This window comes from Gopherus flavomarginatus, chromosome 2 (genome assembly GCF_025201925.1).
Source record: "Gopherus flavomarginatus isolate rGopFla2 chromosome 2, rGopFla2.mat.asm, whole genome shotgun sequence".
In the NCBI taxonomy this organism is placed as follows: domain Eukaryota; kingdom Metazoa; phylum Chordata; order Testudines; family Testudinidae; genus Gopherus; species Gopherus flavomarginatus.
Window position 1 is genome coordinate 215618684 of NC_066618.1, and position 27460 is coordinate 215646143.

The 27460-nt window shown below is 41.8% G+C and overlaps 1 protein-coding gene across 5 annotated transcripts in view; it reads right to left on the reverse strand.

The window, feature by feature from the left end:
* Positions 1–27460, reverse strand: part of ROCK1 (Rho associated coiled-coil containing protein kinase 1) — a 191885-nt gene that overhangs the window by 129556 nt on the left and 34869 nt on the right. For 3 of the 5 annotated variants that reach the window (XM_050939193.1, XM_050939197.1, XM_050939194.1), the window contains exon 2: positions 5005–5086. The exons of 1 other annotated variant lie outside the window; for it this stretch is intronic. In XM_050939193.1, coding sequence (XP_050795150.1) covers positions 5005–5086 — 82 coding nt within the window. Of the gene's footprint in view, positions 1–3799; positions 3930–5004; positions 5087–27460 lie in introns of those variants that run through there. One more of the 5 variants, XM_050939195.1, reaches the window with a different exon arrangement.

Below are 27460 nucleotides of genomic sequence, written 5' to 3' on the forward strand. Positions count from 1 at the left end.
ATATCTACACACATTGATTTAAGCAATTATATAGCTTAACATACCTTTGCAGTCATCATTTTTACTTTTTTTATGATAGAAAATGGTAAATGAAACATTTCTTATTCACTAGAGGATGATTAATTTTTATTCATAACTTGTGTCAAGATCTATTTGGCTAGAAATTGGAATTACATTAAAATGCACAAAAACATTTAAATGTTTTCTTGATTTTTTTAATGTTAACCTTAAATGAGCTGGACGTAAGACAAAGTTTATTAAAACAAGTTTTGCATTTAAAACTGATTTATTCAATAAAAGTAGTACTATTTAAAGCTAGCGATTTAAACAGTTTTTCTAGTCAACATGTCCTTCAACATTTTAGAACTAATAGATCTCATCCTCTCATATCTAGTTTTTATTTGCAGATTGAAAGAGAAAAATGCAGGAATGCTTGTTTTCAACTCCATATCCGTTTCTTAACTTTGAATGAACTAGTCATTGAACTGAACCAAGCTGAATAAACTGAAAAGAAAAAAATATTCTCTGTGTTCCTGCAAAAAGCTACTGATGCCAAGTTAGTTTAGTACTACAGCAAACTCTGGTTCTAGGTGCTTAGACTGTTGGAAGTCAGTGGCTAATAGTGTGATTTGCTTTAAAACTTTGGCAGCAAACATACTGCTTATTTATTTAAATTATTTTTAATAGATTATGGTAAATTTTAGGCATTAATACAGGTTGTCATAATTTCAAAAGGATTAATTTTTAAAAAGAAAAATTTACATTTTTAAAATCTGATTTTTTAAAAATCATTGATTTTTATCTACTTTGCCATGTAACACCATTAACCCTCATTTATTGATTCCTAATCCCTCAAACTATTACACAGCCGAGGTGAAGGAGGTTGACGACTCCTGAACGAGGAGCTGCTCATGAGATGGGTCCCTAAAGAGGGACGGGGAAGGGGGGTGAGAGGAGTGGTTGGCAGTAAACTGTAGGGTACAGACCGACAAAACTGTATCAAGCACCCAACGGTCCAAGGTGATATGGGATCAGACTGACCAGAAAAGGGCGGAGGTGGTTGAGGAAGGGGAGGGATGGATCCATCAGATTGGCTCAGGCTCCATCCTTGGGAGCACCCTCAAAACAACTACTTGACCTCCCTGGATTCAGGGAGGGTCAGGTTATACAGCCAGGACAGGTATCACTGCTTATGCCCCCTTGTCGTTATCCTTCCTCCTGTGGAAGCCCACTCTGGGAGTTCCCCAGGACCTAGACTGCTGCGGGGGAGGAGGTAAAGGACAGAAAGGCTTCCTAGACTGTTGCAGGGGATGAAGGCCAAGGGAGCAGAGGGTGGCTCAGGAATCTTTAAGGCAGTGTAGCCATGAGTCCGTAAGCTCAGAGAAGAGCCCAGTGCCATCAAAAGGGAAGTCCTGGATCGTGGCCTGTCTCTCTTGGGACAACCCAGAGGACTGCAGCCAAGAGCTGTGTCTCATGGCCACCACAGATTCGACCACCCAGGCCACCAAGTCAGACCCCTGGCAACCAACGTGCCTTCATCCACCAGCGTGGCAAACTTCTGGGCATGGTCTTATGGGAGGGCCTCTCTGAATTTATTCAGGGAGTCCCAGAGACTGAAAGTATAGCGTCCCAGTAGACCTGGTGATTAGAGACCCTGAATCGTAGGCTAGCTGTCGAATAAACTTTTCTGCCAAACAAATCAAGTCTTTTGGCCTCTTCATTCTTCGGCATGCTGCTAACTTGACCCACTGTCCCTTTTCATTCACGGAGGACACAACCAGTGGTGCTGCAGGGGGATGCATATAGAGATATTCAAATCCCTTCACAGGGATGTAGTATTTCTCTTCCACCTTCCTGGATGTCGGCAGAATAGAGGACGGGGTTTGCCACAATGACTTGGCAATTAAGGACGCCTGGCTGTACAGGCAATGAGACCCGAGCCAGGGTGGTGGCCGAAATCACCCTGAAGAGTTCGTCGGCCTCCTCAGCCTGGAGGTGTAAGTTCTCAGCCACCCATTGAAGGAGGGTGTGGTGCTCCTTAAAGTTGTCCAGGGGACTGGCCTTGTCAGGGCATGACGAGGACTGTGCCACTTGCAGAGGTGTGCATTCCTCCTGTCTGGGGAAGGCTCCTTTGGTGCTGGTGTCCGATGCGCTGGTGCCACGTCTGGCTCAGTACCGTGCTCTGGCTGAGGTGCCAGAGGTACCATTATTGGCTTATCCAAGGCAGCCTGGGAGGGCTGAGAATGTGTGACTGGCATCACTAGCACCCTCTCATGGGTTCCAGTACTGCCACTGGGTAAGCCACTGCCCCTACTGCGACGACACTGTGGTTGGTGCTGTGACTATCTCTTGCGTAGGAGGAGAATTCCCTTGCTGGGGTGCCGGGCCAAATTTTTGTTCTGATCCAGATCACTGCCCCTTCAGCAACCACAGTGGCAACCAGGGTTTGCCTGCTGAGGCAAATGCAAGTCGCGACGTCTGCCAGAGGAGTGGTACCGGGGAGACAAGGACTGGTGCCATGCTTCCGAGCAGCCCCTCTAGGACAGTGACTGATGACTAGACCACCTGGGGGAGAGTGACCAGGGCCTACGCGACCTGTGGCCAGAAATTCGCCAATACTTGCAGTACGGGGAACGGTGTTGCGGCTCCGGCGTCCCGCACCTAGTAGGTGGGGAGAGCATCGGGGACCTAGGTTGTCTAGTTGGAGAGCTAGGATACAGCGCCAGGGTCCAAGGTCACAGAGACGGGGATGTGCACCTGCAGTACAGTGATCGGAGGTGCTCTGCTCTCCAATGAGGCTGCACTCCCATAGGCTTCCCGTTCGGTGCTGGGGTCATAGCTGGGACAGTCACCTGGTGTGGCGCCTGCAGAGCCAGTCGGCTTTCCTCTTTGGCCACCAGTACTGCTTCGGGTCCTGACGGCCCTGGGAGAGGCTGGGGACCTTCGCTCCTTCCTGGGGTCGGGGGTGGATCCTTAGCCAGGCTCGGGGTCCAACCTCAGTGCTATCCCCATGAAGTCTCACGGTGGGCGTATGGCCTAACAAAGGTCATTTGCTCACAGACCCCTTGTCCTTCAGTGCCAAGATGCTCCTCTTCTTCTGGTGCTTCTTCACCTGGTACTGTTCTCCCTTGCCAGTGCCAAAGCACTCTGCACCGAAGCCAAAGTACTGAGTGTAGGTTCTGCAATGGAGGGCTCCGACATGGGGCAGAGCACAGCCTCCAGGAAGAGGGCCCTTAAGCGGATATCCCACTTCTTTTGTATACGGAGACAAAAAAGTTCTTACAAATCCAACACTTGTCCTTTCTTTGGTCTTCCCCAAACACTTCAGGCAGCTGTCGTGGGGGTCACTGATAGGCATCGGCCTGCTGCATGATGCACATGGCTTGAAGCTGGATGAGTGTGGGATGCCCTGCTCGGGGGCAAAGTCCCAGCCAGGACTCTACATACCCTAACTAACTAACTACTAACTATGTATAGAATAGGTAGAACAAAAGGACTATGAATAACCGCTAACACTCTTGCTAAAGACAAGACAAGGCACTCCAATCAACCATCACGGGCAGTAAGAAGGAACTGAGAGGACATAGGGTCGGTGGCACCTAATATACCGACACATGAGCGCGGCACTCAAGGGGGGTGCCACAGCCGACCCTAGGGATACCACTAAGGTAAAAGTCTCCAACAACTGTGCACATGGGCATGCACAAACCTAGAATGGAACAGACACGAGCAAGCACTTGAACCATGACTCCTGTGAAAAAACAGCTGCCTTCATAATTATGAAAAATCTTATGGTAACTTTAAAAGCCATTATATTTAAAGGGTCAAGATGAGTTAAGAGTTTACAATTCTGAAGTTCTTTTCAAAATGTAGCAAATGCCAATATTAACCATAATGATGATGCAGTAATACACAGTGGTGCCCTTGAGCTGCAAAAGATAATACATAATTTTATGTAGATGATTTTTTCACTGCTCCCTTAAAGGACTAAAAAAATATTTCCTTGTTCATTTGGTTCTTCTGCACTAGACAAGCACTGGGGTTTTTAATGAATCTTACACCACAAAGAAACAAATGAATTTTAGCTTTCCTGTGCACCAAAAATAATTTAAATCAGCAAAAAAGAGCAGAATTCTGCACAGCTAGCACTAAGCATACCAAAAAAAGAAGAAATACATCAACTACAGGGTTTAGGCTTCTCATGTAGTTTAAGGCAAGAAACCTTATACAACAATAACCAGCTAAATATATCACATACCAATAGCCTGCTAATCTACACTCTTTGTGGCTTACTGAAATCATATTGTCTGTGATGGCTTTAGTAATGTTGTGCTGTGATAACTGTTTATGATTTACTATTTTAGGAAAGATACAAAATATTAAGAATGTGATGACTGTAAATTTGATTTTGAATAAAGAGTTTTATTTATCACACAAGTCATCTTTTCTTAACTCAGCACAGCTTCAGAGCACTGTATAACTCTTATGTAAACAGTTAATGTTATCATGACTTAAAATTTTAAGTGCTAGACCAGAGTACAGTCCCTCACTTCTGGGAATCTAGTATGCTGGGTGTGGGAAGAAGGGAGGAGCAAAAGGATTGTTTAAATAGTTAGTAGTACCCCTGCAAGCTCCACAGTGGCAAGGATGGCTCCCCACTTCTGCCAGAAGGATTGTCCTGGCACAGGTTTTGATAGGGAAAGTGAATCTTCAGGACTGAGAAGAATATAAAAAAAAAATAAAATGTAGGTCTACACTTTTGAATGTCACTAATGAGTCCGGAGTACCCAACTTGAAACACCTTGAAGGGGCCTGATTTTCAGGGTTGGGTGTTCAGTCATTTCTGAAAGTCAGGCTCCTTTAAAATTTCAAGATTGGCCTCCCAAAACTGAAGCACTAAAAATCACTTGTTACTTTTGAAAATCTAGATCCTAGTTATTAATCACTATTTATATTTAGTTATAACTTGTTATTTAATATTATAAAAAAATTAAAAATACTTACATCTGTTTAAAAAGTTGTCTATATTTTTATTTTTTCTTAAGGCAGGAAAATCCAAATCATACACCAAAGCATCTAATCCATCCTGAACAAAGAAAAGAACAAACAAAATTATATCTCCTTTTGAACTATAATTAATTATGTTAATCATAGAGACAAGACAAACAATTGCCCTTGCCAAATTTCCACATTAATGAAGATTATGCAATTAGCAAATTTAAATATATTTAAAGGCAAATATACTGTGATTTAGCTTTTATTCCACTTTTCACCAGAAAGCCTGTGTACAACACAGTCTCCATGCATCCCATAAAGGAAAAAAAAAAAAGATGGAAAAACATAATTAACTCATATGTTTTAAAAGAAAAAAACATGCCATTTCTTAAGTACTCCTCTTGTACTTTATTACTGTGTTTCACTCTAGAAAATGAAGAAAACATAATTTTGACGTGGACTAATGTGCACTGCTGACAGAGTAAAAAGTACATCAGATAGCAAGAATTACAGGCCCTGTAAGAGTCAGAGGGTAATTGTGAGAGAGAAGAGCATGATGTTAATTTAAGGCCAAGCTTCAACCAAGTTGAGTTCCAGCATTAGATTCTTTTTATTTTAATTAAGCTTATTTTTCAAATTTACACAGCAGGGACTTCATCCCGCAAACACGTATGTCACTTCATGCACATGTATACACTCATGGAACTCAATGGGACTATTCATAAGCATGTGAGTTACTTTACGTACAAGTGTTTTTCTGCAACAAAGCCTAGCACAGGATCAGAAACAGACAGCCATGGGTTCTCTAGCTACTACAAAACTGCAAACTATTAGGGCTTGTCTTGATAAACAGTGAGTGACAAGGTGAGGTGTGAATGTACAGCACACAAGCCACACACTAACTTTCCATATGGGCCCTGTTATTGCACACTAAAAGTTCCGTAGGGCATAGTAAACTATTTCCAAGTGGAATAGATCAAAGTACATTAGGGAACTTGCAGTGTACAGTAATAGGGGCCACATGAAATGTTAATGCTCTGCATGCTAGTGCACTGTATATTTACACTATATATTTACACCCTAACTTGCTGCTCACTAACTGTTCATCTAGACAAACCTTAAGATACTCAAGAACAAGCATAAATGCATACAAGACACTCTGCAGGTCCTACGAAGTGCCTTTTCCAATAGGAGCTGAGTGTGCTCTTAACTTCACAGGAAGCATACAGAACCTCACACGGTTATGCCCTACATCTCTGATAATAAAACAAACTCTACCTCCCAACAACAAATGGCACCTCAGCTAATAAAGGCCCATCAAGTGTCCTGGATGACTAAACCTCAGAAAACTCAGTTAAAACTGTGTTGGAAAACCTTCTTTTGCAGTCAGATGTTTAAATGGTAATTATAAAAATAAGAGAGTGAATTGTGCTAGTGCAAGCTCCAAGACTTTCTAGATAGAGGCCTTGGCTACACTGGCGCTTTACAGCGCTGCAACTTTCTCACTCAGGGGTGTGAAAAAACACACCCTTGAGCGCAGCAAGTTACAGTGCTGCAAAGCACCAGTGTAAACAGTGCCCCAGCGCTGGGAGCTAATCCCCACAGGGAGGTGGAGTACCTGCAGTGCTGGGAGAGCTCTCTCCCAGCACTAGCGCTGCAACCACACTTGCACTTCAAAGCGCTGCCATGGGAGCGCTCCCATGGCAGCGCTGTACGGCTGCAAGTGTAGCCATACCCTAAGTCTTTGACTAATACCTTAAAGTAAACCCACACTACTGATTCAAGGGACCAATATCTCACAAACTTGCATGGCTGGAAAATAAATGCTATGGCATACACCATTTGAAAGTCTAGTTTTTCAAAAAGCATTCCATTACACAGCACAAACAAAATCAAATCTTTCCGATTAAAAAAACAAAAAGACAAGAACAAAAAACTTCCCCTGCACTTTCAATTTCAACCTGATTTTACTGTCCTCCATCTCAAAAAGTCAGAGCTAGAATCAATGCCATCTGAATGAAAGTTATCAAGAAGCATCCATACTTTCGAATGACAAAGTATGAATCTTTAACTCAAAGGTCTGAGTGATGAGTGTCAAAAATTATATCAGAATTAAATTTAGTGATGGTAATGGGAATAAAGATAAGAAGGTAATCAGAATAACCGGACTTTAAAGCATGGATGTTATCAAACCTGTTAAATTGCTGCTGAATGTTAATCATTTGTACAATACTTAATACAATGGAGTCTCAGTACTGTTTGGAGCTCCTAGTCACTACTGTAATATAAATAATGAACAACTAAGTAGAATGTCTCAATATTTTCACAAACAACAAGGAGTTCAGTGGCACCTTAAAGACTAACAGATTTATTTGGGCATAAGCTTTCATGGGTAAAAAACCACTTCTTCAGATGCAAGGAGTGAAAATTACAGATGCAGGCATTATACAATGACACATCAAGAGAAGGGAGTTGCCTCACAAGTGGAGAACCAGTGTTGACTGGGCCAATTCGATCACGGTGGATGTAGTCCACTCCCAATAATAGATGAGGAGGTGCCAATTCCAGGAGAGGCAAAGCTGCTTTTGTAATTAGCCAGCCACTCCCAGTCCCTATTCAAGTCCAAATTAACAGTGTTAAATTTGCAGACGAATTTAATGTTTTTGTGGATACAGATTAACACGGCTACTCCCTGATACTCAATATTTTCACAAAACTTAAAGAAAAGTTAATATTTATACTTCTGCTGTGATTCTCTTTTACAGTAAAGAGGGAGAGGCTTTCAGGACCCGTACTCCTTTTGGTCTTGGAGAGTGATCAGAAAGATAAACGATCAATAACTGCATAACACAGTATACTAACTATTTTTTATGGATCAATAGTTTGGAGGAAAAGACAAGAAGTCTTAAACAATTTACACCCCAAAGAGAAAAGGTAATGAAGATATACAACATGAAAAAAACAACAAAAATTGTTTACTAAACTAATGAAAGTTACATTTTCCAGACTTCACCTGGAAAATCTAATAAAAGGAAACCAATCCTTTAAACCTGATGGTGTTAACAAAAGAAGAGGATAATCCCAGGCCCTACTGTGATCTAGCTAATGTGCCTAAGCAAGGGAGCATAATGTACACTATTACTCCAATGGACTAGTTACCAACACATTATGGGGAACAGAAGGTGAAGGAGAGCAGCCTCTGCTCGGCTACTACTATCCCCTCACCCCTTCAGTTGTTCAGGGAACAGGTGGTCAGGAAGGAGGAGAGTGCAGACCCTTCGTGCCACTTTGCCCTCCACCTCCAAATACACTGGGTGAGGTAATTTGCTTTAGGCATACCAGCAAAAATACTTCTCCCAAAAGCGTTTTTGTCTTTTTTTTTGTTTTTTTTTTTGGGGGGGGGGGGGGGGGGGGGGCGGGGGGGCAGGAATAAGAACCAGATTATGACTGATTTAGAATCAGATTCCTTATCTGCTCCTGCGATAATGCAACTACCTGCTTGCTACCTCTAGCTCAGGGCTTGCAGAAAAGCCTCAATTTAGCCCTTTCTTTGAAAAATATAATCCTAAAATATTGCATATGATAATCTGTGCCAAATTAGAATATTTGCAGGATTGTAAATTTTCCTCACTTTTCTTTTCAAATATTAAGATGTACAGGTAGTCTAGTACAATAATCTAAAGATGTACATATATTTAAGGTTTGTTTCAAAAATAAGGGTGACACAAATCCGTAAGAAGTCCACAACTATGGCAGGTGAGAATGGATTTTAAAATACAGATCAGTCATACACAGTACATGTGAACAGAGTCATATACAGAATTAATCCAAAAACACAACTGGGTTCATAGTAGGCAGCAAATACTTCTCAGATCATCATTGTTTTACTTGGAGGCACCCCTCTCTATCAAAGATCAACTATAAAGGACGGCTAAATTGATACTGAACCATGTCAAGCTATTCAACAATCTGAAGTTCAGTTTAAAAACAAATTTGAAAATCAGGCAAAAGAGTGTTTAACAAAGCTGTCATCAGGCCAAGAGATGCCTATTTAAACACGCTTTCCTGGAGAAACAGTGGAAGCAGTTCTTCAATATCCAGCCACCCATTGCTGAAGTCCTGAGAGTAGAATCTACTCTGCCCCAGCTCATTCAAAAGAAAAGAGAAAATAGGATTTCAAACTTTACAATTCTTTATTCTTTTTTAAATGTTGTTTTAAATGTGAACTGTAGAGAAAAGAAAAAACTCAGTTAAGTCTGAATTTTTCTGCTGATTTCTCCCTCTACCTACGCTAAGGGTTGGGGTATTCAGAAGAAATAGGTATTAACTAATTTTTTTTAATTACTCCTGTGTGAAACCCTCTTATTACTTCCTGATTAATTAAAATAAATATTTAAAAGTCTAATAAATCTTTTAAAAGGGGAAAAAGGAGCAGCCAGAGAACTATAAACCAATCAGACTGCCCTTGATACCTGGAAAACTACTAGAGCAACATATAAAACATTTAAATTGTGAATACCTGGAGGACGCAGCCAGCATGGATCTACTAATTAGAAATCACACCAAACCAGCTTGATTTCCTTCTTTGACAGGGTAACTTATTTGGTGGATGGGGGGAATGTGGTGGATATAATATACATGGACTTTAGCAAGGCTTGAGACACTATCCCACATGACATCCTGATAAGTAAGATGGAGAAATATGGGCTCAGCAGAACTACCATTAGAGGATAATGGTTAAAAAAAAACACAAATAGCAACTATTAATGGAATGTCGTCAGACTGGTGGGAAGTCTCAAGTGGGGTTCTGGGTCCACTTTTGAGGACAGAGCTAAAATTCAAAGATCTTGATAAACTGGAGAACTGAGCTATAAACAAAATGAAATTCAACAAAGACAAATGAAAGGTGCTACACTGAGGGAAGACAATCCAAATGCACAAATACAGACTAGGGCAAGAGTTCTCAAACTGGGGGTCGGGACCCCTCAGGGGTTTGTGAGGTTATTATATGGGGGGTTGTGAGCTGTCAGCCTCCACTCCAAGCCCTGCATTGCCTCCAGCATTTATAACGATGTTAAAAAGTGTTTTTAATTTATAAGGGGGGGCTTACACTCAGAGGCTTGTTACATGAAAGGGGTCGCCAGTACAAAAGTTTGAGAGACACTGAATTAGGGTATAACTAGCTTTGCATCAACACTGAGGGCTTGGCTACACTCGAAACTCCAAAGCGCTGCAAGTACTCCACCTACCTGAGGGAATTAGCTTACAGCACTGGGGCACTGTTTACACTGGTTCTTTACAGCGCTGTGACTTGCTGCGCTCGAGAGGGTGTTTTTTCACACCCCTGAGAGAGAAAGTTGCAGCGCTGTAGAGCGTCAGTGTAGCCAAGGCCTAAGAAGAAGGATTTGGGAGTTGTGGTGAATCAGAACCTCAACAGGTGTCAACAATGCAATGTGGTTGTAAAAAAAAAACAAATGCAGTTTTAGGTTGCATTGACATAGGCATGGCATGCAAATCACAGCAGGCGATAATTCCAGCTGAGTAGAGTGGTACTCTGAATCCAATTTTGGCCACCAATGTATAGAAAGGATGTAGAGAAACTGGAAAGAATCCAGATGCCAGCAACAAAGAATCAATGGGACAGAATGCAAGCCATATAACCAAAGGCTGAAGGAACTGGGTATGTTTAGTTTGGAAAAGAGGAGATTAAGGGGGGACATGACAGCAGTCTTCAAATAATTGAAAGGCTGCCATAAAAAAAAAATGGAGAAAAGTTATTCTCTCTTGCCACAGAAGGCAGCACAAGAGGCAATGGGTTCAAACTACAGCATGGCAGATATAGATAAAATCTGAGGAAAAACTTCCTAACCGCAAGAACAGTAGGAGAATGAAAAAGACTACCTAGGGAGGTTGTGGAAGCACCTTCACGAGAAGTTTTCAAAAGGAGGCTGGATAGTCATCGATCTTGGATAGTTTAGACGACAAATTCTGCATCTTGACGGAGGGCTAGACTAGATGACCCTTGCAGTCTCTTCTAACCCTATTATTCTAAGTATTTAATATATGAGGTTACTGGTATGTGAAAACGAGGCAGATGTGTGTGTTTGGTTTTTTCTATTTTCAAAAAGCTTGTTTAAAACCTATTAGCTCAGACGGCAGAGCTTGCAAACTCCAGAGGCTGTGCGTGAATGGAATGAGATGATACTCGAACTCTGGCAATTACACAGTTACACCAACAAGGAAGTGAACAGGGAAGAAGTATATGAGCACCAGAAGTGAAAAATGACCTTTAGTGAATCAATAGAAACAACGAATATGGAGATTGGGGAGAGTGGAGCAGCTATGGTATATTAGTAGTTATAACTGCAAGAAAGTGAATGGGAAGTAGGAAGTGGTGCATGAGCGCTGCTATTCTTTATTCCTAGCCAGGGCCAGGATTGACTGCAGAGATACACACACCTCTCTGCATTCTAGTTTCCCTCTTTCTTTCCAATCTTTCCAGTCATTTTGGCTATCTAGCTTCCCTCTAAGTTAAACAAGTAAATACCCCTTTTTCTAAAGGCATCCAGTGCTCATGTACTCTTCCACAAAAGAAAGCAGTGATGCACCATTATCAGTAGTTGCACTGCCTCTAGCTCACCTTTCAACATTAATCTAGCTTTGCATGACTAGTAGGGAAGACAGTTTGTAACAGGTCTAATGGAAACCATGCATTTCATTTACATTTTTGAATCTTTGGAGGGGTCAAAAAGTGCTTCCCCAAGAGTGGTATGTGTAGTGGTGGATGAAGCTAAATACAGCCTCAATTTTGGAGTCACTGTGATGTCTCCATACAACCACTATGTTGACTGGCCTGAGGATATCACAGGCAATTCACTCAGGCCACGTCTAGACTAGGGTATTAAAATCGATTTTAGATACGCAACTTCAGCTACGTGAATAACGTAGCTGAAGTCGAATTTCTAAAATCGAGGTACTCACCCGTCTGGACGGCACGGCATCGATGTCCGCGGCTCTCCGTATCGATTCCGGAACTCCGTTCAGGTTGATGGAGTTCCGGAATCGATGTAAGCGCGCTCGGGGATCGATACATCGCGTCCAGACTAGACGCGATATATCGATCCCCGAGCAATTGATTTTAACCCGCCGATGCCGCGGGTTAGTCTGGACGTGGGCTCAGCTGCTAACTTTATGCTCTGATCCATCCCTGATGTAATGCAATCATGGTTTGTCCAGTCTCAAAATCCTTTTCTCCCACTGTTTGGTCCTTTTTGTAAATCTAGCTTAGGTTCCTGTGCCACAGTATAATCATTCTAAATCAGGGGTGGGAGAACTATGGCCCACGGGCAGCATCCAGCCTGTCAGACCTTTTAATCCGGCCCTTGAGCTCCCGTCGGGGAGCAGGGTTGAGGGTTTGCCCCAATCTGAGTGGCTCCCGGGAAGCAGCCGGCATAGTCCCCATCCAGCTCCTACACATAGGGACAATCAGGGGGCTTCACACACTGCCCCCGCCCCAAGCTTCACCCCCCACAGCTTCCATTGGCTGGGAACCATGGCCAATGGGAGCTGCCTGGCCATGGTGCCGGCAGACAGAGCAGCATTCAGAGCTGCCTGGCCATGGTTCTGCACAGGAACGGGGAGGAGGAGGGGCAGAGTTGGGGTGCGGAGGCACAAGCCCCCTCCGCCTATGTACTGGAGGCCAAAATATCAGGACAATTCATGTCCCGACCAAATATCAGTCAGGACACGGGACAAACACAAATATTGGGACAGTTCCGATAAAATTGGGATATCTGGTCACCCTAATTCTACAGATTCTTCTGTCATTGGACTAAATATTCTAGAAAAAAAGATTTCTAGACCTAGGACTGCAAAAATACATGTGGTACAAATTTGGAAGGTTAACTGATAAAGCACTGTCTTCTCAACTCTTATTATAGTACTTTACAGCATATTCCTTTTCTTTATATAAACACTTAATTTTTGAAAAATATGTATCGTGGCCTTGGGGGATTTTCAGCTACAATTGTATCTTTTGCATTATTTTGGTATGATAATGATTTTTACATATTTTTGATATGGCAAACAATTATGCTTACATAAAAGAATTTTCTACTAAGCTAACTACCAAAGTTATTCAGCAGCATTTGAAAGTCTGCTAAGAATTAGTCTTGATTTAACAGACTACTTTCCCCTTACGGTTTTGAGTCAGGCAGATAGATCTTCAGATGTGAAAGTATACTCATCACTGGTATTACTGCTTTAAATTTTGCAAAAATTTTCAACTTGGAAAAAAGTAACATTCAAAATGTATAAGTTAAGTTCATTGTAGTGAAGAGCTCTCTCCATTTTTTCAACTGCGGGAAAAAAAATTTCTTTAAAAACTGTCTAAAGACCAAGAACCACCACCTCTTCCCTCCCCCATTATTTTACATTCACACATTCTTGACTCCGAATTTGATTTATGCCACGGAGCATGAAAATTCTATTTGTTTTAATCTCATCTAATGTAGAAGTGGATATTTTCGTTACATAAAATGCCTAATCCTTTTCCTGATTCCCACTAGATTGGGGTCTCTCTTCGGCTATCCCTCAATGCGAAAATGTCGTCTTTGGTGAGTTTTTAAGTTTTAAATCTTGCCCTGCAGATTTTCCCACAGAAGTGACAAATATAATCTTTGAGGAGACATAGTTGTTGGCTGGAATATGGTGTCCTCTTTCCTCCTTTGTCACTTCTTTATCTCATGAGAAGATCTGTTCTCCTGAAAGCGAACTGTAGCGTGGTGTACGGTATGGCCCACTGTGTTCTGCTCTGTGCCAAGTCCTTCCAGTTTGTTGGGTTGATGCCTTCCTTTTTAAAGATGTACTTTCAGTATGTCTTTGAAATGCTTCTGCTGCCTTCCAAGTCCTGCTTCCCTGACTTAACTGAAAAAAAGAGAATTTGCTTCGGGAGGCGAGCGTCTGGCACATCTACACAGTGGCCAGTGGTATTTCATGACTTGCACTTCTATACAGCTGATGTTGGCTGCAGAGAGAACCCTGATGATATACGTTCGTCTTCCCAGCTGATCCTGAAAATCCTCCTGAGGTAGCACTGTTACAACTACTCCAGCCGCTTTTGATGCCATCTGTAGATTAACCCAGGTCTCACACCCATAGAAAAGGGTGGGGATGACAACTGCCTTGTAAACTAAGATCTTGGTACCTTTTTGCAGATCCTATCATTGAAGACTCGTTTGAGTGGTCTTCCAAAAGATGTGCTGGCACAGCAGATCCTGTATTCAATTTTGGTGTCAATGCTGGTTGTTTGGAAGAAGTGGCTGCCAAAGTACAGAAAATGATCCACAATTTTCAGGAGTTCTCTGCTGATGCTGATTTGTGGTATACGAAGAGTAGTTTGTGCAGGTGAGGGCTGGTAGAGTACCTTGGTTTTCCCTATGTTGAGAGAAGCATCTGCAAAAAGATTTAGGGTGTTCTGCGTGTGCAAGAATGACAGTAATCTGCATACTGAAGGCGAGTTTGCCAGTTCTCATGATCTTGGATTTTGTTTGGAGATGTCAAAGATTGAGGTGGCGGCCATCCATACGACACTCAATCCCGATTCCATCAGGATCACGGCAAAGTAAATGGAGAAGAGTGTTGGCGCAATGACACAGTCCTGCTTAACACAGGTGCGAATGATGAATGATTCTGTCTGAGCCATCGTACCAAATGGTGGCAGTCATCCCATCATGGAGTAGTCTGATGAGGGAAATGAATTTCTGTGGACAGCCAAATCTACACAGCACCTTCCATTGGGCATCACAATTGATAGAGTCAAAGGCCTTGGTTAGGTTGAAGAATGCCAAGAACAGTTCCTGGTGTTGCTCTCTGCACTTTTCCTGAATCCGTCATGCCAACAAAATCATGTTGGTTGTGCCTTGAGATGGCCTGAAGCCACACTGTGATTCGGGAACGAGTTCCTCGGAAAGGGGGAAGAGGCAGTTTAGTAGGATCTGGGCAAGAATCTTCCCTGTGATGGAGAGGAGAACAATACATCTGTAGTTCCCACACAAAAATTAGTTACAATAATCAAGAAAGGGGACAATATTGGCATTCTAAAAGTCAAGTGGAATTCACAGGTCCATATTTTGTTGAGGAGCTGGCAAAGTCTGTGCTGGAACATTGTTCCACCAGCTTTGAAAACCTTAGCTAGGATGCCATCTGGGTCTGGTGCCTTGCAATTTTTTATTCTGAGTGATGGCATCCCGGACTTCCTCAAAAGATGGGGGATCAGCAAGATGTTCCATCACTGAGCATTGTGGAATAGCCATATCCAGTGTGATCACTGAACTCCGTGACTAAAACAAAAAGACAATGAATTTCACCACCTGGAACGTCCAGATCCTTATGGACTCTCAGCATAGTGAATGCCCAGAAAGAACTGCTATAATTGCCAGAGAACTGGCAAGACTACATTGAAATTGCAGCTCTTAGTGAGATCCAGCGGGCCAATGAGGGCCAATTAAAAGAGGATGGAGGTGGCTACACCTTTTCGAAAGAAAAGCCACCTGAAGAGAGAGATTCTTAGGACTGGCTTTGCCATCGAAAACAACAACATCACCAGTCGGCTTCTGGAGCTTCCTGTGGGGATCAAAAAGCATCTCATGATTCTTCGGCTCAAGCTTAGAAACAACCAATGTGCCACGGTCATCAGCGCATACACCCCAGCACTCCAAGATAAGGAAGATAATAAGGAGCAGTTTTATAGAACTCTTGATGCAGTCCTCACAGCCACACCTAAAGCAGACAAACTCATCCTCCTGAGAGAGTCAGACCTTGAGACTATACCAATGTCCACATAACACGAGCTATGAGAGCTACCGATCACTGTTGGACAGACCATCGATTAGTAAGATCAGTCACGTACCTGCAGCTCGCTCCACCACACCAAACACCCAAAGACTAAACGAAAGTGGTACAACGTCAAAGCACTTCAAGACCAAGCCAGTTGCAAGACATTCCAGCACCATCTGTCTGAGAAACTCTCTAACCTGGCTAACATTGACATTCAAGAGCACTGCGATCAACTAAAAAAACACCATTCACAATGCATGTGCTGAAACCATACGATATTCTATTCATTGGCACCAAGACTGATTTGATGAGAACAATGAGGAAATCCAAGCATTAATTCAACAAAAAAGAAATGCATTTTGTAACTGGCAAAAATGATTCCTCTAACAAATGAAAACATGAGGCTATCACTTGCTTAAAGCCGAAGTCCAAAGGAGGCTATGTGACATCAAAAACAAGTGGTGGCAAGAGAAGGCCTCTGATATCCAGGGTTTCATAGACCAGGATGACATGAGAAATGTCTTTCATGCAACAAAAGCTATATATGGGCCAAGCTCCAAAGGCCCAACCCCAGTACATTCTCAGGATGGCTCTACCCTCCTCAAGTACAATGCAGCTATTAAACAACACTGGAAGGAGCACTTTTGAGAGCCTACTAAACCGCAAATTCATAGTCTTTGAAGACATCATCAAGTTTATTTCACTAGATTAGGGAACATCTACAGAGCAAAGAACACATGTGTCAGTGAGTTTCAGAACCCAGGTCAACCAACTTGGGCACATGCTACAGGACTGAAAATAGCAATGTAGATTAATAATAAAAATAATAAAATAATAATAGGAGATATACCTATCTCTTAGAACTCGAAGGGACCTCGAAAGGTCATCGAGTCCAGCCCCCTGCCTTCACTAGCAGGACCAAGTACTGATTTTTACCCCAGATCCCTAGGTGGCCCCCTCAAGGACTGAACTCACAACCCTGGGTTTAGTAGGCCAATGCTCAAACCACTGAGCTATCCCTCCCCTCTGTTTGATCCTGTGCTGGACACCAGGTTCCAGGACCCTCCCACCTCATTAGGTTGCACAGCCTGGGCTCCAGCCCCACCCCTAGCCCTAAATCTATACTGCTAATTTTAGCCTTTCAGAATGCACCCTTGTCAGCTGACCCAGGCTCTGAGACTCACTACCGTAATATTGTGTTTCTTTTTTTGTTTGTTTGTATTTACTGTGTAAAAGTACCCTTGGTTTCAACAACATCTAGTAGCAATCAATTCCATAGTCTAATTATGTGTTGCATAATTGAAATGTATTACCTTTACCCAGTATTTAAATGAAACTGAAAAGCATTCAGTTCATGTCCCCTTGTTCTTATACTATGAAAACAGAGTAAACAGGAATATCTAATTTACCTTTTCTATATCATTATTTATTTTGCGTATCTGTATAAGATCCTCCTACTATTCCCCTCTCTAAACTAAATAGTCCCAGTGTTTTAAATCTCTCTGCATATGGAAGCGTGTGTCTGCATTTCTAATTATTTGTGTCCCTTGTCTATTTTTGAGATAGGATGACAAGAGAAGAATCGAATACAGTATTCCAGTGGATGATATACTATGGATTTAACTAAAGGTATTACAATATGTCCAGTATTTTCCATCCTATTCCTCCTAATATTTGGTTTGCTTTTTTTTTTTTGACTACTGTGCCACATTCAGAAGATGTTTCATTGATATGTCTCCAGCACTCAGTTTTTTTCCCTGCTTAGTGATTACAATTAATTTAGACTGTGTATGAGTATTTCAGATTGTTCTTTTCAATGTGCATTATACTGAAATTGTCAGCCATTAATTTCATGCGCCATCAGGCTATTTACTTAACTTTGCAAGGTACCTTTGAAAATCTTAAGTCTTTTCTAGTCTAACTTCAGCAATTTTGTGTCATACAGAAATGCTACTATCTCTTGGCTCTCCCCCGTTTCCAGTTCACTAATAAATGTATTAAATAACATCACTGATTCTATGGAGCCCTGGGACTTCGCTCCTATTAAGGTACTTGACTTTGTAAGTTTCAAAGGTAATGTTGTATTTATTCCAATGTACACTTTAACACATTATGGTTGAGTTTAAATGCATACACGTTGGGATATTTAAAGATATAGTCCCGCAACGACTCTGATTTAGCTAAACCACAATTATTAGAGGATAAGCTTAAGAGACATACAACACAACATGCAAACAATGTATTAAGGAGCCAGGGTACAGATATAGGAACTTTACAATTTGAACATATTACTTGCATGAACTTCATTCTAATACACAACATTGCTTTATTGTCTTGAAACTCACAGGCCTCCCCAACAAGCTCTATAGAACAGCGGTTCTCAAACTATGGGGTGGGCCTCACAAGGACGGCACGGGACTGTGTCATGGGAGGCGTGAGCTATATGGGGTTTTTTGAGGGGGGAGGGGTTGTTTGTGTTTTGAGCTCCGGCTGTCAAACCCTGGTGGCTGAGGCTCATGCTGAAGGGCTGTGCACACCCAGGAGGGAGGGGATAAAGGGGACAGCTGGAAAACCCCTCCCCACCCAAGTCTTACTGCCACACACACACACACACACACACACACCCCCGCCTGGGGCTGACAGCCTGAGCTGAGGCTCTCCTCTTCCCAACCCCCAATCTGTCACCAGCAGGCAGCCCGGGGTCAAGCTCTCTGTCTCCCTCCACCCCTTACACAGAGCTCAATCTCAATCCCTCACCAGGAAGTGGCTCAAGCTCTCCTCCCCACTGCACCTCAATCCCTCACCAAGAGATGGTGGCGCAGTGGCGGAGCTCTGGCTGTCAGCCCTGAGGCAGCAGCAGCAGCAGTGCAGAAATAAGGGTGGCAATAGGCATTAAGTCTGTGTGAAAAAGGATATTGACAAATATCACTTTTCACATTGCCACCCTCACTTCTCCTAGTGCAGTGCTGCCTTCAGCGCTGACTGCAGTATACGTACTTGGGGGAGGGGAGTGACATGTAAAGGACTACAGACACAATGAAGGGAGGCACAATGAAATAAGTCTGAGAACCACTGCTACGGAAGATTCCATCTTCTTTATGACGACTCCTCAAGCTGCAGTCTTGTAAATGGGAAAAGAACTGCCTTCTGTATTAGGTTAGGCGTTCAACAAGGATGTGTGGACATGCCAGAATTCTTCAGTGCAGTCATAATGTCTAGTTGAACATGTAGTTTAAGTAAATGTGTTTAAGGGATATACCTTGATTAAAAGAACCTCACAGAAGTTGTTTTTGCCAACAAACATAGTGTTAGTCATCAAATCAATGGACAAGCTAGTTGCAGCACTTGGAGACCTGGAAAGTTCAGTGGCAAAATCAGCCTGAAAACTGATTGCAGTAAAACCAAAATTCTTCTAGTCGATGATTGTGAACACATTGAGGCCTCTAGCATCTTAGCAGGCAACCACCCAATCAAGATTGTCATTGATTTCACTACCGCCTCTTTGTTGTCGATAACATTGGCAGAATCAAGAAAGGATTTGAAGCCCCTGTGCTGAAAAAGCAGCTACAGGAATAGGGTGCCTCATCAATGTCTCTTGCAAACCAAACACCCTGATAACTAGGGAGGTGATGCTGAGTATATATAAAACACTTCAGTGGATAGTATTCTGACCTATCAGGCTGAAACATAACCCTTCATTGTCAAAACTGCAAACAAGTCTGATGGGCCAGATGAAGCATCTCTGAATGATCAAAAGATAATATGGTACAAATTAAGGTTAAACAAAGACATTCCTTTTCTAACTAAGCAGATCCTGCTCTCGCCCAGATCCTGCTCTTTAAGGTTGTACGGTCATCTTCTCCGAATGCCTACCAGCTTCTGTGCATGAATCATTTTCAACTATGACTCAATGAAAACAGGATAGAAAAGCTCCCCCAGAAGACCTAAAACACAATGGGGCCAATAGACACCTGTCCTGCACAGGCATCCTACATCATAATGCACCAGATACGGCTCAGAACAAACCATCATGGAGGCGCATAATGCGTTCAGTGGCCTCTACACTGTCCAAGCAACAACATGAAACGTTTCTGTTGACTGTTTTGTTTATTTTACTATTTTTAACCTATCATTCAAAGAAATAAGAAAAAAAGTTAATGGGAAATAGCGGCATAGAACTGTTGCATTCCTTAGGCTGACTGGCTGTATCCCAAGTTTAAATGTCCTTTCAGCTTTTCCTTTTTTGGACAGAGGGCACAGTAAGTCTTGAAATCTACAACTGTAACTTTCCAAGTTATAATCCCCTCAACTGTAGCTATTTTTCTGTTTTCTAAAGTTTTGCCTTTCAAATCATATTATCAAAAAAAAAAATCAGCCTGGTGATGGATTTGTTGGAGTGTTAATTGTTCAATTTAATCTCATTACTCTAATGCACAATTGTACACACACTAACCTTTAAGTTTGAACTATCATTAAAACAGCCTATTTACTCAGTAGTAGAGAAGAGGAGAGAGAAATCTGTCTGGAGCCTATTGCCAGTGCATGTTTAAGTGAAGTGTCTACCCAGTCCCCCAAAAATTAATGACTTGTGAAACTAACACTCAACATTGACCCTAGGTCAATATGTCTAGTTTTCTCTTGTAGGAAGATGAGAAACCCAGCAATCTGCAGATGGGAAGGAGAAGAAATAATGAAAAAGTGAGTACATTGTTGAGCTGGAAGATCTACAACAGCAAGTGAATGGAGAGCATGCATTGGGGGGCGGGGGGAAGGGCATGGCTGCAGTCAGGCAGGAAGAGATTGTGCGTTGGGAAGATGCCTATACTGGTGAGATGGACTGTAATGATCAGGCATAGTCAATCAGTTATGGCAGCTCCATCCCATCAATGGCCACTTTAGGGAAGCCAAGATAATGAAATAATGCTGCTATACACTAAGTCTACGCTGGCCTGGCAGAAGGCATGTGGCATTTGCTTTGGAGCACTTGAGTGATTGTAGGAAAGAGAAGACAAGGAGGAAATAAAATGGACATAAGGAATAAGTAATAATCCATACAATAAGTATTTATTTTATTGGCTTCACCTTCAATTACCTTTCAGAAGGTTGTAATGTCAGTGGACAAAATTCATGGATTTCAGTTCATGCTAATTTATCCAAGAGGAGCAATTAAAGTGTCGAGAATCCATGATCAGAGCATCTTTAAGCCCCCCTCCCAATCTCTTTTTGGATACTTGTCACAGTTGGCTCCAGCAAGGTATTCAATAGAGTATAAACCTCCAGGGAATTTACATCTGTGTGGCTGCGCTGTTTGCCCCAAATCTGTATTATAAGTGGTTTTCTACCCCAACAGTGGATCCACTATATATGAGTGTCTTGGGCTGGAGTTAAGACTCGACTGAAGTTAGTGTACAAATCACCTCACTGCACTACTAAATCCCTTAATGAACTGTTAAAGTCAGTTACTTGGACAGCATCAAAGGCCAAAAGGTTAACAGGATTCAGTGACCACCATCCGCATGATACTGACTCTTCTGAGATAACCATCAAATTCTGAGCTATCATGACAACCGAGAGACTCTCTCAGGCAGTTGCTTACTGAACTCAAAACATCTGGCTACACCCATGATTTAATGTTTGAATGAGGAATTTGTTACTCAGTCTGTGATTGACCAGTCACTACCGCCTATAAACTGAGTTTGAGGTGTCTCTCTAATGTGCAGATTCTGTTTGACAGTCCACCCTCAGAAACTAATGGTTGAATTTAGGTCAGCAATTCACTTAAGGCACCAGAGAGGTTAGAAATACTTTTTGTCACAGATTGAGCTTTAGACTCATGACCTTCCAGATGGTTAAAGTCAGCAAGGAAGAATTAGATCAGTATCTTTGTACCTCAACCCAGAGCAGACCTAAAGGCTAATTTTGGACAACTGCACTCCTTGCTCTCCTCCCCATTTAGCCCAATGTGCACATTGGGCTATTATGAGAGTTAGTAGATGCACACACTACGAAATTTTCAGTACTTTACATCCATTTGGAAATTCAAGTTACTGGTGAACGTGAGTGGAGTTTGCTCAGGACTACATAACATTAGTGGTCTATGGTATGTCCTGGCTGCTCACTGAAGAATATAAGGTGGTCATCTGACCCACAAAGTATTATATGGCTTAGGACTAACGTACTTGAGGCATCATCTCTCTATCCCTGGGATACTGCTGAAGTTGTGATTAGCGGATATTATCAAACTGCATTATTTTAAAATAAAAGGAGACAGTGGCCATGTGCTCTTCAGAAGTGTCCCTGAACTCTGGAATTCACTCCCAGACAGTTGAAAAGAAGTGAAGTCAGATATATTTCTCACAATTCTGTGAGATCCACCTCTTTTACCAGGTGCTCAAGGCTGGATTTGTGGACACAGTTCTCCACCTTTTCTGGAGAAGCTGCTGTACTTATTTGATTCTGTAAGTACTGACTACATTTTTATTAGTACTACCATAGCACAAATGTGACCTAATCATGGACATTCCCATCCCTGACTGTGCCAGAGACTCTGTACACACAGAACATTAAGATGGTCCATGTCCCAAAACACTTAAAATTTAAGTACAAGACAAAAGACAGATATTTACCAACAAATAAGGGAGTATAAGGCAACAATGAAGCAGTATGGGTCAACATAATAGGCAATGTTTATATATAATTAAGGAAGATATCCAGCAATTAAGTTGTTTACCTACATAAATACTTCTAAATGCTCCCTTTCAAGTACTGATCTCTTCTCACTTTGGTGCTGGCACATAAGACTTAGAGAAACAGGTAAAAACATAACTGATTAAACACTTTTTCCCTTATCAAAATTATGATTTGCACACAATCTGCTAATCAAAAGCAGTAGTATGTATTTCTATTGTACTCTTCCTGACAATGGAGACCTAACCACAAACAGGTACTCTCATACTCCTCAGTGGCCACAGTATGCAAGATATTGCATAATTAAATAAAAATTGATTGAGTGCACAATTAAGACAAGCAGTGGCAGAGAGAATAGAATCCCAGAGTATTATTTAGGAAGAAAGCATGTTAGAGTGAGGAGACAAAAGATCAAACTGCTTTTTATTGCCTTCTAAAATACCAATAAAATTATCAAGGCAATAAAGAAATGACGTATAAGTCTGCTTTATGGAATCTAAAAGCACAGTTTTTGAATTATTCCTTTCTTCATTTTGGTAGGCCTACAAGTGCTCTGTATGTCTAATATTTTAAATTATATTTTGACAAGTGCATGTAGAAATATTCAGATATTAACCAAACTTCAGAAGTGAGCCCTTAAGTCAGAATGTCTCCAAGATTTTAGTTCTTCTAAGTTTCAGATTCATGCCACAAGCCATTCAGAATCAGGATATATTTGGAACAGAGCAAATCTGCGGGTGCATGGGAGGAGCTGAGTCTTCTTCAGTTCGCTATTCTCCAAAACACTCCCTCTTAAAAAATAAAAAATGAACATAGAAAAGGCTCAGTTACAGCATATTAGTCCTTGCCCAACAGGGGACCTAATTTACTAACACATTCAGAAACTTTCCATTAATATCTAACATAATATTTATTAAAACGATCTGTAGGACACCGATTTCCTTCCAATTTATGAAGGCTAATATACCTGTAGATTACATGGAAATTAATCCATCTCCTTACCCTTCCCTGCTACCCAGAGATAGCAATTGAACTACAATTTTATTTTTTGGTTTTTTTTAAATCAGGCATTTTATACACTGAATAAATATCAGTATGGATGTTGACAACTAAAATTCTGACAAAAGGTGGGAGTTATTTTGCTCTAAACTAATTGACTTTTTAGAACGGATAATTCTCATTTTGGAAGGGTGAACAGCATATTCTCTGACACGGACAATAAATGGAAAGCTACAAGTTTTTTTGGAGTGAGTTGGAGGAGAGGAGATGGAGTATGGATGGACACAGAGTGAACAAATCTGATGTTTCCACAGCACATTTTTAATTATAAGAAGTTAGATAAGATCAACAAGTGATTACAGAGAAATGAGATAAAACAATATAAAACAAGTTAAGAGGCATATTTTGATGTGACTAAATAAGACAGATAGAAAAGCAATTCCTAGGCTTGAATGACTCAGAAAGAGTGTTGTGTGAATTTTCAGGAACTTTTTCATTTAAGTAAAATTGTCCTGAAAACTTGTCAAGGTCTCTCTCTCTGTATATATAGTTATATAGATATAGATAATTAATAAATAAATAAACAAAAGCATTGTGAATACTGGTTTCTCAGAATGAAAAATTAGATTTTTTTGTATTCTTGATGTAAGATATGTATCACATTTCCACAATGAAAAGGCAGAAAAAAGTATTGAAGTCCCAGTTAGGGAGCAAATCCATGCTAGAATTTATTGTATGTATCATCCCTTATTAAATAAAGTAACTGAGCTAGCATTACCTTTTCAAGAATTTCTACAAAAAAAGGGTAAATTACAGAGGTCGGTAAAGTCTTGTTTATACTAAATATTTCAGATGGTTAAAAGTTTAAAAAAATTCTAATTTTCTTGTAAGGTTTCATGAGGGTAAAAACTTGTATCATACTATTTTTAAAGTTGTAATCACCCCTCTTTGAACAAATTTTGAGTCCGTTATTACTTCTTTAAGGATCTGTGAAGTCTGAAGCCTTGTCTACACTAAAAGGAAATGTCAAGCTAAGCTACACAATTTGAGTTGCGTGAATAGTGTCACTCAAATCAACATAGCTTAGATCTACTTACCACAGGGTCCACACTATGTGACGTCAATGGGAGACGCTCTCCTGTCGACTCCCCTTACTCTTCTTGGTCAGGTGGAGTACAGGAGTCGACAAGACAGCGATCAGCAGTCAACTTACTAGGTCGTCACTAGACCCTCTAAATCGACCACTGATGCATTGATCACCACACCGTCAATCCTCTAGTAAGTGTAGACAAGCCCTTCGGTACATAGTTTTCCTTACTTCTCTATTACAGTGACAGACAACAAAAACTACCATAAATACGTTTTAAAGAGTCCTTATAGTCACTACTGGCCAACTGATAGCTCACAGGGAAACAATGCTTACTTTAATCACTTCTACTACTCTATGAACAGAGGACATGTGGGTAGGCAAGCTCAGCAAGGCAGGATCCAAGTGTAGAGGGGCTTAGTGTAAGTGTGATCTTAGTGTAGGTGGAAGATCCAGGTGTGACTTGAGAGGGGTCTGTGTGAGGCAATCTGGGTGCAGGCATCTGAGTGCAGGGGTAAATCTGGATGCATAGGGATTTGTTGGAGGAGCTCTTGGTGCAATGGTAATGGGACTCTGCAGGAGGGTCCAGGTGAAGGTGGTTGGGGCTCAGTGGGGGGTGGGGAGGCCTGGGTATAAGAGGGTAGAATGTGGCAGGGGGTCTGCGTGTGGGGAGCTCTGTGAAGGGTCCAGTGGGGCTCATCCAGAGGGGGAGTGGGGCTCAGTGGGGTGGGGATCCAGGTGCAGCTAGCTGGGGCTCAGTAGGGTAGGGATCCAAGTGTGGGTGGCTCGTTGGGGTGATCCAGGTTCAGGGGGACTGGGGCTTGTCGGGGGAGTTCTGGGTGTGGGGGAGGAGGGAAGGCTTGACAGGAGGGTCTAGGTATGAGGGGGTCTGGATGGATGGGGGTTGGGTACAGTGATCCCTCCCCCTGCAGCTGAAGTGTGATGGGTGCAGGAAGCTCAGAGGGCAGTTTGCAGAGAAATCCAGGGGTGGGTGTGACCTGGTTCCAGATGCCAAGAAGTGGAATAGGAAGTCCTGTCCATCCCAGCACAGCTGGGACAAGCAGCTGAGCCCGGCAAAGGGTAGGAGCCACCAGCTGGGTCTCTCCCCATCCAGCCCCCCGCCCACAGTGATTTACTTCTCTGCCAGCTGCCTTGAGCACCTGATACATTTTTCTGCATGGAAACAAAAAAATCTGTGGGGGACAAATTCTGAACATGTGCAATGGCACAGAACTCCCCCAGGAGTAAAAGGATATAGCAAATTGTATATGATGCCTACAAAGAATGAGATAAGCATAAGATGTTATATACAAAGGTTCAGTGACAATATTATAACAGATGCTCCTGATCGGCTAATGCATCTTCTAAAGCCAGTGGAGCTGACTACACCAGGTAGACCACTACTTACCCTCTTGGAAAAAGCAAAATCTGATTAGGGTAAGCCACTGGAACTTAATGCTTTCCCTCCCACAGACACACAAATTCAGAGATATCAATACTACCCCCTTTCAATCCCGGAAGAGCAGCATCCCTGCACCTAGCATAAGTAGTTGCATCATTGTAAGCAGCATTTTTCTACTGCTTAAAATGGATCTTTCATTGTGAACCTTGTTTTGAACTGATGCTCATTTATGAAAATATGAATAATGCTAGAAAGGAGGGTTTTTTAAATTTATAATTAAAGTATCCATACACAAGAGCAAAGCACACCAATTATTCAAAATCACCAAGTCAAATACAAATTTCAGTCCCTTCACACAGTGAATGAGCAGCAGCTCTAAACAAAAATGATGACTCCCCAACATATTAGTTAGTACTTCCTCATTCTCCAACTCTTCAAAGGCCAGCTCTCACTCTCCAAACCAAAAAAAAAAAAAAAAAAGCAAGTGGCCCCTGAGGTGTACCATTGAAATTACTTTAAATTGCTCAGATTTGCCTAAGCAGGAAAGTAATCAAGAGTCCTGCCAGCAATCCCCGATTTAGCATTAGCACCTCTACAGACCACACCGTTAGCAATGCATCTCGGGGAGGAATTTTTTCCTCTGGCTGCAAGTGGAAGAACCATAACAGACAAAGGAGGCAAGATATTAATAGCACTCTGAGAAGAAAAAACAAAACAAACAAACAAACAAACAGTTATACTCATACACCGAGCCCAAAAAGTGCAGAAGTGGGAAGAGATGCAACTGAGCATTATCATCAGCTTCAATGCTCTGGCCTGCCCTGAATTCTGCAGTTTGCGCAACAATACTGGAAAGCTAGATGCCTTATCTCTAGTGTTATTCTATGTCACTGTTCAGAAGCATCAGAGCACATAATGGCACTCAGCTTGTCCATTCACTATATACTCTGCATAATCTCTCTTATTAATGTTTCAATACAGTGAAACTGCGCTATGTTACATGCACACACACAGAGCTAATTTGTCCTTTTCCAATGAGAGTTTCTCCTTGTGCTTCTTATGGCACAAAAGTCATTTGTATTTCACTTACTTCTTTGTTTATTGCTATATTGATACTTGAGAACGAAGTTAAATCACTTTACAGAGATCAATAGTATTATTTCATCAACAGAAAGCTTTTCCTAGATCAGTAGTTCTTAAACTTTTGTATCGGTGACCTCTTTCACACAGCAAACCTCTGAGTGCGAGCACCCTTATAAATTAAAAACTTTTTATATATATTTAATATCATTATAAATGCTAGATGCAAAGTGGGGCTTGGGGTGAAGGCTGACAGCTTGCGACCCTCCCCCATGTAATAACCTCATGACCCCTCAAGGGGTTCCAACCCCCAGTCTGAGAACCCCTGTCCTAGATGTTTCTAAAAGATAGATAAGAGATCTTGAAACTGAAGC